This window comes from Myxocyprinus asiaticus, chromosome 14 (assembly GCF_019703515.2).
Source record: "Myxocyprinus asiaticus isolate MX2 ecotype Aquarium Trade chromosome 14, UBuf_Myxa_2, whole genome shotgun sequence".
Taxonomy (NCBI): domain Eukaryota; kingdom Metazoa; phylum Chordata; class Actinopteri; order Cypriniformes; family Catostomidae; genus Myxocyprinus; species Myxocyprinus asiaticus.
This window is the reverse complement of record NC_059357.1, coordinates 42,121,524-42,135,865: the sequence shown is the minus strand read 5'-3', so window position 1 is coordinate 42,135,865 and position 14,342 is coordinate 42,121,524. Positions and strand designations below refer to the sequence as shown.

General features: G+C 35.2%; 1 protein-coding gene across 3 annotated transcripts in view; it reads right to left on the bottom strand.

Moving 5' to 3' along the window:
- Positions 1–828: 828 nt before the first annotated feature.
- LOC127451172 (nematocyst expressed protein 3-like) overlaps positions 829–14,342 on the bottom strand; it is a 39,061-nt gene continuing 25,547 nt past the window's right edge. For all 3 annotated transcript variants that reach the window (XM_051715660.1, XM_051715661.1, XM_051715659.1), the window contains 2 exons: positions 12,966–13,083; positions 829–1,762 (listed from right to left, as the gene is read on the bottom strand). In XM_051715660.1, the coding sequence (XP_051571620.1) occupies positions 1,750–1,762; positions 12,966–13,083 (131 nt within the window). In that variant the 3' untranslated portion in view covers positions 829–1,749. The remainder of the gene's footprint in view (positions 1,763–12,965; positions 13,084–14,342) is intronic.

The following is a 14,342-nucleotide window of genomic DNA, read 5'->3' as shown; positions in this document are numbered from 1 at the left end:
CTTTGCCCACTCTAACATTTTCTTTTTGTTTTTCTGTTTCAAAAGTGGCTTTTTCTTTGCAATTCTTCCCATAAGGCCTGCACCCCTGAGTCTTCTCTTTACTGTTGTACATGAAACTGGTGTTGAGCGGGTAGAATTCAATGAAGCTGTCAGCTGAGGACATGTGAGACGACTATTTCTCAAACTAGAGTCTCTGATGTACTTATCCTCTTGTTTAGTTGTACATCTGACCTTCCACATCTCTTTCTGTCCTTGTTAGAGCCAGTTGTCCTTTGTCTTTGAAGACTGTAGTGTACACCCTTGTATGAAATCTTCAGTTTTTTGGCAATTTCAAGCATTGTATAGCCTTCATTCCTCAAAACAATGATTGACTGACGAGTTTCTAGAGAAAGCTGTTTCTTTTTTGCCATTTCTGACCTAATATTGACCTTAAAACATGCCAGTCTATTGCATACTGTGGCAACTCAAAAACAAACACTAAAGACAATGTTAAGCTTCATTTAAAGAACCAGATATCTTTCAGCAGTGTTTGATATAATGGCAAGTGCTTTTCTAGTTCCAAATTAGCAATTTATCATGATTACTCAAGGATGAGGTGTTGGAGTGATGGCTGCTGGAAATGGGGCCTGTCTAGATTTGATCAAAAATGACTTTTTTCAAAAGTGATGGTGCTGTTTTTTACATCAGTAATGTCCTGACTATACTTTGTGATCAGCTGAATGACACTTTGGTGAATTAAAGTACCAATTTCCTTCCGAAACAGCAAAATCTGTACATTATTCCAAACCTTTGGCTACCAGTGTATATATATATAAAAAATCCTTGTAATACAATAATTGTTTTACTTTAATGTAGTAAAATTGTTCAGTAGTTCAGTAATGAGAATCTAATGAGAATTACAAAAATCAAAAGTAAAACATACAGACACATTAGAGTAATGATAATTTGGGGAGAAATGTTATTCTTTGTTATGAAAATAAAGTCATAATGCTAAATAAAAATCTTCTGAAAAATAGGCAAATGGTCTTTTCTAAACGGTAAAATGTTGGCTGGACATGTTTTTGAGACTTATTCACTAACCCTTATTTAAAAATAATAATAATAATAATTGTACATGTCATCGCACACACGTCTGACTATGTGCCAGCACTTTTTGCCATCAGCCTGTGATGGTTATAGCTCTAAGTGTCCACATGAGGGCGTGATGGTATTTCAGAAGTGGATGATGGGTAGAACTTGCAGACTGAATCCTGATTGGCTGAGTCTGGGACACACTGGCACTCAACACAGGCACAATGAGATTATGTAATTTCATATAAGATTTCACCAACATTTCATATTCAAACAAAAAACATCCTGCAAACCACTGGTTCTCTAATATCCATCATTTTCCAACACAAATCTTAAATCATACGTAAGGGAGATTATAACACCACAAATAGATTGAAGTCAAGCCCACATGCGTCTGATTAAATACCTTGTAGGTTTGAATGTGCCTAAACAAGCTTCTGAATGACACAAATAAAAACAGAGAAGTGTGTTTAAATAATTATTTTATGCTCTTTGGTGGTTTGCTTGATGAAACATGCTATTCACAGGCAGAAATGCAAAGTGGTCTGTACAGAAAACAAAGAAAAATAAGACTGAAAGAGCAATGGTTTGGGATTTTCCAATAGAAGAAGTCAATCTGTAATGATCCTCAAGGTTGATTTTATGGGGCACACTTTTCCCACACACTTTGAGTTTTGCTTACTCAGCAGCTCTGGGAAAAAAAAAGAAAAAGAAAACAGACATTCAGTATTATACGACCCCAATGTTGCTGGCTGTAAATATTTCACATGAACTTCTCCAATTACATACAGAGAGTCCCCAACTGCATATACAAGTAAGCATGCATACACATATACAGTGGCACAGCCATAGAATACAAACATTATATATCATTAACACTTCGATTTGACCCGTTATGAGCTGCGTGAAACACTTGTTAACCTTTTTTATTTTATTTTGTGACTTTTCCTCATTTAGGGTCATGAATGTGCATGCAAAGTGTGGACACACAGGTAAGTTTTGGAAAGGCTGTACACAATTTGTATACAACGATGATGTTTGCAGGTCAATTTGACCCACACACTTTTATGTTCAAAGTTAGCGGCACAGACACAAAATACAAATATTTCTTTTATGTATTTTTGTTATGTCTGGTTCTCACTGCCCCGTGAGGGCAAAAGGAGCTCTCATGCCGCCTTTTCGCTGTCTCCGACATTTGCATACGACTGTCGTATTTCTTCCCCTAGAGGCAGTTGTGCTGAACTGTCGTACTTTTTTTTTACAGTTACTATTATGATAATTAACAGCAGCAACAACCATAATTCAGCAAATAGGAAGCAGCATCCGGTTGGACTTTCAGATACCGTCTAGTCGCACAAGTTGAAATATTTCAACGCAGCCGAAGCTTAAATTGGATCGAAAATGTGGCATCCGGAGATGGTCGCATGCCCACGCAGCCCCTGTGTGACTCTCCATTGGAAATTAATGACTTCCGGTCTGTCGGATGTAGTGAAAAGGCAGCTTCACACTTCTTTTCAGTGCTGCAACAGACTTTGTGAGACACAGATAGTAAAATGAACTCCAGAAGACTAACAGCAGAAGTCATTTAACAGATTTTCGACTGTGAAACTGAAATAAATTAAGACGTTTCTGTGATAGAGGATGCTTTAGAAATAGAGGATGCTTCAGAGACGGAGGGAAATGTCACTGAAAATCCAGAAGATGAATTCTCAAGAAGCACACTTACTTTCTGCTCATTCTGTAGAATGTCATTATGATAAACAGGATGAAATATTGTCTACAATGACTGTAAATGAGCTTACCTTTACAAAGGAAGGGAAATTAAAAAACGATTTCACAACAGAGCATATCAAAAGGTCACATTTTGATAAATGTCTCAAACAGTTTGTGGAAACAAAAATGTTACATACAATTCTAAACTATTGCACTTGTTTTTGAAAATGTTCAATAAAATTATAAAATGTTTAAAAAAAATTTTTTTTAAATTAGTTACAGTTTGTGAAAAGAACATTTTAAATAAAAGTAGAAAGCAAAAAAAAAAAAAAAAAAAACCACCATGGTTTAAATTTTTTTACATTTAATTTTAAATTAAATTTGAGATTTTTTTTTAATTGTGACATTATTTTCAGGACACTTAAGCACTTTTTACCCACCAATTCTCATTACTTTAACGAGTCCAGACATTTACTTTTATTATTCCCATTGTTTTCAGTGGTGATTCTCATTATCGTAACATGTATTACAGTTAAAAAGACGCTGTTGTAAAAATTTTTTTTTTTTAAATCAACAAAAATGAAAGGCAGATATAATGAAGTAAAAATGTATATGATGTATAAATACTTAGCACTTAAAATTAGATTACATTTTTGAAAACTGTCATGAAAATAATGTCACATTGTAAAAATCTTAATAGCCCCATAGGCTTTATTACATGAAAAATATAATTTAATATTTCTTTCTTTTGATTTTAGAGTAAAATGGGACCAGGATATTTTCATGACCGGTTTCGTGAGAATCACCCATGTGAGGCTCATATTTTTGTTTGATGTGTGTTATTTGAGCAGATTAATTTCTCGTTATGTGTTACAAACCTAATTTGGTTGGAGTTTGTGTCATGTAAACTGTACTTTATGGATATTTCCTTAAAAATTGTAAAAAGTGCTTTACAGATCATTCCCTTCAAAATTTAAAAAGTGTTTTATGGACACACCTTTCCAATATCCTTGCATGTATTATGTGAAATTGACCAGTGTTACTGCATTGACAAAGTCATGACAGGAGATGAAGGACTGGATATAAATTGGGCAAGATTAGTAAGCAATTTTTTCACACTAATCTCATGTTAACATGTATAAAATGCTTTGGTTTTGCGGCTATACTTTCAAAACAGTGTGTAAAGTTTATCCCGGTGCAATGCCTTGCCCCGTATACTTCCAAAGTTAGAGCATCCAGCATTCCATATGGATTTAATACTGAACACAATACTGTTCCCTTAAACAAAGGACGATTACGTATTATAAGGGCCAGTTGTTAACTCTAGTCACGCACCACCATCATGTTTTTTGGGAGCATGCGCATAATGCCGATGGCACTTGTGGTCCGATTAACATCTATACATGCTGAATGAAGTCCAGCTACAATCACATTATCTAGGTCTGTCTAACTTCGCAAAAATGGACTCTTATGATTTCAGTTCGACTAAATGACTTACATGATATTTTAAAAGACAAATTATTGTTATAACAACAGAAATCACTTTTAAAGTGCATGTACATGTACTGTCAATGTGAATCTTTGTTTTTAGAAATTAAAAGAGGCAAGTTAAAAATAGAGCTTAACTTGTGGTAACAGAGCTTAACTTGTACTTAACCCAAAACATACCTTTCACATCAAGGTGTTATTATTTCAGTGATAAATCATACTAATTGGACACATTAGATAAAGGAGCATTTGATTCACCATAGGCCGCTCTGGTGTTTTGATGTTACTGGTTAAGGTTTGAGCATGTTAGTCGTGCAGCATTTAAACTGAGCTTAACACCATTGTGAAAACCAAGAGAGCTGGTGGAATTCAAGAGAGATGTTTAGCACCCCGCAGAAGCTCTGTCACCCACACTGCACAGTCATGTTAGTTAAGTGCCCATCTAAAAAGATTTGTTTTCATGTAACCGTATTTAGTTCATTACACAGAACTGAATAAAGGCAAAATTATATGATTTAAAGCATCTGCAGTGATCCGCAAAAAATAAGAGACCATGAAATCAAAATTGTAGTTTTGTAGTCCACATCTATCAGCTTTGAAGCCATCTACCCTGATAGCACACGTACATCACCCAGACGTCTATTTGATGTATGCGTTTACATCTGGAAATGTATTTTTCACATTGTTTGCTCATCTGCAATACGTCTACAAGACGTATGTCAATAAGTGTGTCTCGGATGTCAATAAGACATTCATCAGATGTCTTTGAGACGTTTATGATTTAGATGGTTTGTAAATCTGATCTTTTAAAGATGTTTAGCAGATGATAATTACATTGGGATGCTTTCCAGATGAAAAGATCTAAAACAGACATCTTGGAGATGTATGTGTGCTATCTAGGTTTATGCTGGTGTAATCTTAAATTAACAAATGTATAGACATTTAGCAGACATGAAAATATTCAAAATTCTATATCCAGATCCCGCCACGGAAAAATTATTAGGTAACTCTGACTTGATATCTCACAAACTTGCAATTGCACGATATAAAAGTTGCAATTGTGACATTTTATCACGCATCTGCCACATTGTATTTCACAATTTCGACTATATCTCACGTAATCAGTGTCATCCTCCCTATACGCAAACTACGCAAGTTGCGTATGTCGCCCGATCCACAGGGGTTTAAAAGTAGGTAGGTAATGATTCATAACATAGAAGTAGACATGTCTATGGTTTTGAAGCAAAGCTACCGTCCGTCAGGAGCAGAACAAAGGAATAAAAACATGCTAGGAATGTGAAACAAAAGGCATGAAGTTAGGAACTACTTTTAAGGCAATTTTAATTATTTTTAAGGCATGATTTTCAATTACGTTTTTTTTTTTAATGAAACTCCTTAGAGTACTTTCAGACATTCTTGCATAATCTTCTGTAAAGCTGCTTTGAAACTATGTGTATTGTGGCACTATACAAATAAAAGTCCAGCTGTGATATTTAATGCCGCATCGAAAGTAATTTCTTAATTTGTATCAGGAGTACACATCAAAGCATGCAAAATCTATGTCTGTCTGTCTTTTTATGGACCATTGTGAAAGAACACTTCAAACCATAATGCTCTAATTTACTCAAAATATCATATAAAATCAAAAGATCCACATTTTGATTCAATATTTATTTTTCAATTTCAAGTTCAATTTGAAAACAGTGTGGTTTTGATGGTCAAAATGCGACATTTGTTTTAGAATGTAATAAAGCAGCACATACCCGTTCAGTAATGCAAGCTCTGCTGAATGTCATGTCAATGCTTCAATAAATGATGTCCTTTAGAACTTTTAGTCCAAAGTTTGCACATTTACAGAAATATTGATGGATTCTCGTATGTTTACTTAATATTTCTTGAAAAAAAAAAAAAAAAACGTTCATATTTTCTGGAAAAGTATACTGTCGGAAAAGGATTCGGCTGTGAAACTCTATCATATGCGTGTGAAAATTTTCATAAAGTAAGACCGTGCTAGAGCATTATTTCTGGTGAGCATTTAGCAGTCAATCAAAATGTTATTTCATTTATTTAATTGTTAATTTGTCTTATTGTCATTTTAATGTTTCTATCTGTCTTTCAGCCTTACTCTTGTTTATTGCTGTATTATGTTTGATCTGTTTTAGTATTATAGTTTAAAGATTATAAAAGTTTATAGTTTATAAAAAGTTAAAATAAAATACAAAACCTTTGTCAATGTAAACTTAACTGATATCATTACTTAGCACTGTGTTAGTCCATTTAAAAAAAAAAAAAAAAAAAAAGTAGTTTTTTTTAATCCGCCCTCAGGGACAATTCTCAAGTTCATCAGTAAGATCAGCAGCACCAGCACAGACCCCAGTAATGTACAGCCAGCAAACGTCTTTTATTTATTGATATTTGCCACCTTAGATACCACTGGCTTATAAAACTTGTCAGTATAAAAAGTAATAAATACTTCTGTTCCATAAAGCTGAAGTATGTAACTTTTTCAGTGTTCAAATATTTTCTTCTATCCCAGCTTAATATACAGAGACAACTATAAGTAAACCATTCAGAGATTAATATTCTCAAACTGTAAACACTGTGTCTCTGTGGTGCTATAAAAAAATCCTGTGTTTGTTTTGAACGGGCCGCTTAGACCTGCCCCAACAATGGTACTCGACCACTGCCGTGAGTTTAGGGTGGGACTATGATATCTCTTTGTTTGATCAACGGCAGAAAAGGGGTGTATTTAGAAAGCTGTTTTGAAAACACTTTATTTTTGCAGTTTAATTCGGTGGCACTAGTGTCGCAGAAATTTCATACTTCAGCTTTAATGTTGACTTACTTTGTTGTTTTACTTAGAAAATGCTCTGCGAGAAAGGCTTAAGGGGTGGGGGGAATGTTTGGGGGTTGCAACACAAAGTTTTGCTTAGGGCCCCAAAAATGCTATGACTGGCACTTCACACAATTACGAGTTTGGTATTTTGCAATTTCTACTTTTTCTCTTGCAATTGTGACTATCACACAAAAGTTTACATTACACAATTGTGAGTTTTATATTTTGCAATTTTTGTTTACAATTTTGACTTTATTCCTAGCAATTTCAAATTTCAAAATTGCAATTACGAGTTTATATCTCGCAACTGTGACTTTATATCATGGAATTGCAATACCACCTGCAACTCAATAGCAAGTAACAAATCATGGTTCACGGCTGTGACATAACTAAAGCCTACTGGCTATTTAAAAAAAACTGTGTTCCTTAAGTGATTTCATGTGGTCTTTAACATCTTTTGAATGCGCAACAACCATTGTTGACTGTTGCCCATACAGAGTTAGATAGTTTAGTGCTGGGACAAAACAGGTAGCTATATTCTTCGAAATAGTGATATCAAATGTTATTTTGATATGATTTAACTCTCATATACATCCACATCAGGCCACTCACAGTCCTCCTAGAAACATATTTTCTGTGTTCAGTTTTCCTTTGCATCATCAGAAGGTCATTCTGCTTCAAATAATATCAACTGTTCACATGAATTCTAAATATAGCTTTTCACTGGGCAACTGACTATTGACTATTACAGCACCAGTCGGATTAAGTATGCATTACTTTTTTGAGGGTAATTTTTCCCCTTTTTCACCCAATTTGGAATGCCCAATTCCCAGTGCGCTTTTAAGTCCTCGTGGTCGTGTAGTGATTCGCCTCAATCCGGGTGGCGGAGGATGAATCCCAGTTGCCTCTGCGTCTGAGACTGTCAACCTGCGCATTTTATCATGTGGCTTGTTGAGCGCGTTGCCACAGAGACATAGTGCGTGTGGAAGATTCACGCTACCCACCGCGACATCCACACTCAACTCACCATGCGCCCCACCGAGAACAAACCACATTATAGTGACCACGAGGAGGTTACCCCATGTGACTCTACCCTCCCTAGCAACCGGGCCAATTTGGTTGCTTAGGAGACCTGGCTGGAGTCACTCAGCACGCCCTGGGATTCAAACTAGCGAACTCCAGGGGTGGTAGCCAGCGTCTTTTACCACTGAGCTACCCAGGCCCCCAAGTACACATTACTTGATAGAAAGCAGAAAACAGAATTGTAAGCAGAATTGTAATTCGAATTGGAATGTGGAATCTATCTATCTGTCCGTCCGTCCGTCCGTCCATCTGTCTTTTATGGACCATTGTAAAAGAACACTTCATTCCCATAATGCTCTAATTTACTCAAAATCATCATAGAAATCAATAGATTCATATTTTGATTCAATATTGTTTTGTTTTTTTAATAAAGTTCAATCTGAAAACAATGTGGTGGACATTTTGTGGTGCTATAATTAAAATCTGTTTTGATGGCTGGGTTAATCGAATCAAAATGGTGTAATCAATTTACAGCAGTGTGCCGTTTTTTGCCCATTTTTGATCGCACATCTGCCTTAATGTTTGGATGGGCGCATACTTCTAATCTCTAATTGCATCAAAAAACATGGTTACCACAATAATACTATAGTAAAACTACTTTTTATATTCATTTTAATGTATTATAAGTGGTATTGCAGTGAAGACAGGAAACAGAATGGGAAAAAGAGTGGGACAAATGCGGATGCACCTGTACACAATCTTCACAATCACAAAAGTCACAATCTTACCGGCGTTACGCCCCACACCACTGAAGTAACACAATGCAGTTGGTCACACATTTCTATGTTTCCAACAGGTGTTATTTACACATGAGGTTTTTTTCCCATAGAAAATAAGTCACACAACAGAGAAATTATTTATTTTATTTATCTACTGTATTTTATAAAATTGTTGCTGCATTTATCCTCATTGTTAATTCATGTTAGTTAAAAATGCATTAACTAATGATTACATTTATTAAAATATATTGAAATAACATTAAGAATAAGTGCTTTTAAAGCACTAAGATGTTAGTTCATGTTAAAGGGATAGTTCAACAAAACTGAAAATTCAGTCACGTCACTGAGCACAATATGTTTCTCCCTACAATTTCTCCCTTTGTGTTAAGAGAAAGAAATAAAGTCATATAGGGTTATAACAACACAGGGGTGAATAAACAACTGAATTTTCATTTTTGGGTGAACAATGCCTTTAAGTCACACTTAATGTATACATGACTTTGCAATAGATAAAAAGAACAAACAGATGATACTAGATCTTTTCTCAGAACATCATTTTTCTCAGCCATACAGTATTTTTGATAACATTATTTAATAAATGAACATTTAGCAGTTCATTGTTAGTTCATGATACCTAATGCATAAAATAATGTTAACGTATTGAAACCGTACTGTAAAGTTTTATCAATATTTTTTTCTAATGCTTTGAAAAGTGTGACATAGTGTGGATTTTCTTTTGAGCTGAATGTTATTACATACTGTACCACTCTATAGCTCTATAATGCACTGTACTGCACAAAGGAATACACGCACCTTCATATGTGCTCAGTGACCTGCATCTATAAGCTTTTCTCCCTGTTTTCTTTCTGTAGTGTGTGTATGTGTGTGCGAGTGTGAAAATGAATCCCTTGAGCTACAGACCCTGTGTTTTTCTGTGTGTGCTTTCAGCACTCTGTTTTTTGCTGACAGCCCTTAAATTGGCCAGGAGACTATGGTGAGACTATTGGACAGTCCATTGCTCCATAATGATATTTTTTAGCCTATAATGTGCACCTTACAGAAAACACAATGGAGCAACTGGATCACAGTGTTCAAGGAATAGTTCAACCAAAGATGACAATTCCATGGAACAAAAGTCAGTCATGCAGGTTTAGAATGACATCAGGGTGAATAAATAATGACAGAATTTGAATTTTTGGGTGAATAATTCCTGTTGGGACATAAATTGTCAGTGACACCGAATTGAATAAGGAAAGTGAGGGGGTAGTAAGATATCCATGTTACAACCTGTGTGTCAGCAGCACATGGTGATGGGGGAGGGCCGAGGGGTGAGAGCATGGGGGCTGTTTTGGGGGGGGGGGGGGTAACTGAAGTAAATGATACCTTACCAGCAGCCTGAAACAGGCCTGTTGTTGTTTAAAGAGAAGTAAAGTCATTTGTGAACTCTATCCTGGAAAGATAAAGGGCACGGGTAGAGGAAATTATGTACATACTATATCTGTAGGGTTCAACGTAAGCTTGCTAGTATACATGTACACACACACGTACTGAATTTTAAATGATTTCTCAAATTACTGAGTGCATTTGCATGTACGATCTTACATCGATTATGCTTTATAAATTGCAGCCTGATCCCACAAAAATTACATGACCATGGTGACTTTTATGCAAAATGACATTATGTGGTTTATTATACATATCATGACACGCAGCAGTAAAAGAGTGTTACATTTTCTCCCAAACAGATGAGGTTTAAGGTTAATGATCTATGGACTTTTAAATAAACAAAACCAACTTTCCTACACTGAGCACTACGTTTTTAGAATGAGCTGATTTTTTTTTACGTTATCAGCGTTGTCAACCAGGTCTCATAGAATCATGTTACTAAACCTACATTTTTGTCAAATTCTTTTTACGTGCCTCTGTACATATCGCGGCAGTTTCCTGGAGAAATGAACACTAGAGGCGCTGCAACAAAAATGACTTTTATTCACTTTCACACAAATCACGAGTAAAACGGCAGATTATCAGTACATAAACACTTACTTTTCGCCCTGTTCCTCAAACAATGCCATCTTGTGACATCTAAACACTTTTACTATAGCGCAAGACTTGTAAACGTCAAAATGTATAGTCTTACATTACATAAACTACATTTACAAGCTTGTTCCTCAATGATCAAATTGCACGGTAGCATTGCACTTGCGATGTAAATGACTGAGCTACGAGTCCTGAAGAGCACGCGAGTCGACACGTGAGCCGAAAGTGTCACAGAAGCACCTCAAAATTACGTGGTTGCTTCAGTATTTGCGTTTTTAATCTCACATTTGCTTTTTATGACACTATCGGTTAGGTTTCAGGTTTTTGGTTTAGAGTAGGGAGGTAGTTTTTGTTGAGTTAAAGCCTGAAAGCATTAACCTTAAATTTAATCTGTTTACAAGAAAATGTAACTCGCTTTTAGCGCCACACAGTGGACATTTCTCCTAGGAACTGCCGAGATTCGCGTAATGAACCTCATAACTTTGTTTTGCAAAAATGTGGCTACAGTCACATCATTTTCATGAGATCAGGCTGCGTTTTGTTTCACACGTAAATGCGCTTTTTGACATTACTCAACGGGAAGACAAAAAAAAAATGTTGGGCCACAGACTGCTACATGTGGCCCAAAATCGTAAAAGAGGAGGGAAAGAAACAATCATTTTCTTTTCACAGCAGGTCTATCTACTAGATATGGCCTACATTACAAAAATGTTAAAAAAATAAATAAAAAATAAAGTGCCTTCAAAAAATTTATCAGTCTACATAATTGTGATTATTTTGTATAAGCAACTGTTATAAAAGTCTAGGTCAGGGTGTTTTTCAAAGTGTTTAATAGTGGGCGTCCCTTCTGAAAACACAAAATCTTTTTGCACTTTTACAACACCACCAACACTATGTAGATTTTCTAACAGGTAAAATAAGTCAGTAAATAATAATAATAAAAAAAAAGTCAGTAACAATGAATGTAAAAAAATCCCACTTTGTTCTACAGCAGAATGTTGCACTCTCTGACCATTTTGAGATTTCAGTTATTGTGTATTGTCTAGTGCTATAAAAATCAACATAATTCATCATATTTTATATTGGAACAGTTTGTAGATGATGATATATACATGTCATTACAGCAAATGTACTTTTCTTTACAAAAACAAAAACAAAAAAATCTACTGCATATTTCTCTATTTCCACACAGAAGTCAATGGGTAACCATGGTAACCAAGATTTGTTTCTCCCCATACTAAACCTTGTCCACAGAGGAAGAGTATTTCTACAAATGTATACAGACAGACTTGCAGCCTAACAAATTTAGAATTATTTGCCCAATATTATTAATTTTTAGTTCTTATTTATTAATATTAGATTTTCATTTCAGTTCTTAATTATCAGTTCCCTTTTATTTGCCCATTATTATAATCAATTTTAATTTCTTCTTAATAATAATATTTTAATTTTGTTTCTTGATTATTAACATCAAATTTGCCCATTATTAATAATTTATTATTATTATTTTATTATTAATAATAATTGTATTATTATAATTTTTTCATTTCAGATCTTAATTATTAATACCAGTTCTTTTTTATTTGAATTTAGCATCATTATACGTACCTTCCCTGACATGCACACACACGCACGCACGCACAGCTGGTCTAGGTCCTAAGAAAAATATACTCCTTTGGGTTTTATTAAAAGCAAAATCTTGTCTTTAGCACTGAACTGGTTATACCCAACCCCAGTTCTATACTGTAGTCCTCTCATTTTAAGCACAAAATGTACTGTATACTGTACATCAGTCCCAAGAACAGCACTGTACAGAACACGTCTTAATACGCAACAGCTAGAAAGTGTCATAATGTGGATACTGTTGTTATTAATTTCACAACAATTATTTCAGAAATGTATATGAAGTGCACAGAAAAAGTGAAATGGGGATTTCACTTTTGCATATTATTAGGAGATGCAGTTCCTTTTAGTGAGTCAGAACGGAGGGATTGAGGGAAAAGAGAAATACTGACCTTTGCTCCTCTTCCATCTCTTCCTTGGTCAATCTCTTCTCATACTCCGTTGCCCACTTCTTACCGGGCACAACTGCGGGTGTCTCACCCTCTTCTGTCACTGGGGCATCAGCAACATCTGTAAGAGAGATACGTTTTGACATATAAATGTTCACTGACCATCTGATGCATATTGCACACAAAAATGGCAAGCATTATCACAACTCTCACTATTATAGAGCCGATTCTGGTCTCTGGATTGCAGTGGTGGAGTGATGCTGAAATAAACTAATAAAGTATGGCATATCGTGGTAGTCTACATATTCCACAACCTTGCATTCAGAACCGGTCCTCAAGATCAGTACTTGCGCCATGTGGAATTACCTTATTTGCATAATTCCTTTTAATGAATTGGGTGCTAAAACAATGCAGACAGCATGCGCAAATAAACAGTGCTATCAGTACATAAAATTCATAGTTAATGAATTCCCCCCTGAATATTTTAATTATATTTTGTTTTATTTGAGGCACTTATTGGCAAGTTAGCTAGATATCCATTAGCACAACTGTATATTGAGTTATGTCTGTGAATAAATCACATTTGGACCAAAATTCTGATCACAAAGTCAATCACTACTGTGATACATTTTTGCAAAATGATATTACATGGTTCATAACATGTATCACAGTAGTTACGAGATGAACTTTCCATTGAGTGGCACTAAAAGCAAGTTAAATGTTCTCTCAAACAGATGAGGTTAAGGTTAGGGTTTGTTTTAGCGCCTCTAGTGTTCATTTCACCAGGAAATGTACAAAGAACCATGTAAAAAGCATTTAGCAAAAATTTAGGTATAGTAATGTGATTCTGTGAGACCAGGTTGTATTGTCTTTTCTGTGAACCCTGTAAAGTTTTTTTTTTTCTGAAAATTTTTTACATCAACTATTTCAGATAAACATGACCTTAAACAGCATGTAAAAACAAAACAAACTATGGTTTTGTGCTTTAGATTTTTGTCAAACAATCTTTTCCTGTCTTAGCAGACGTTTCTTGGCCAGAATATGCAGCAAAGTGGACCGGACTTGATCCAAGTACAAAAAGCTGGTCCAATATCTGTATGAAAAGGCCAGTTTTGCCCCAACTGATTAGATGACAGGATAGGAAATTTTACGTGACACTGTGCCCTGTTCCTAGCCCAGATTATCATGCTGCCAGGTCTAATCCACTTGCAGGCATGTCAAGTCATTAGTACAGACAGCTGGGAAGTCTTTATATTCATGAAAGGATACAAGCTGTTCTACACGTTCTGTTGCAGGATCTTTTTGACCTAAATGTTTTTATGCACCCAGCATTCAGTTAATATGTTTGCTTGTTTTGTTCAAATTTAATAGGTTCTTTAA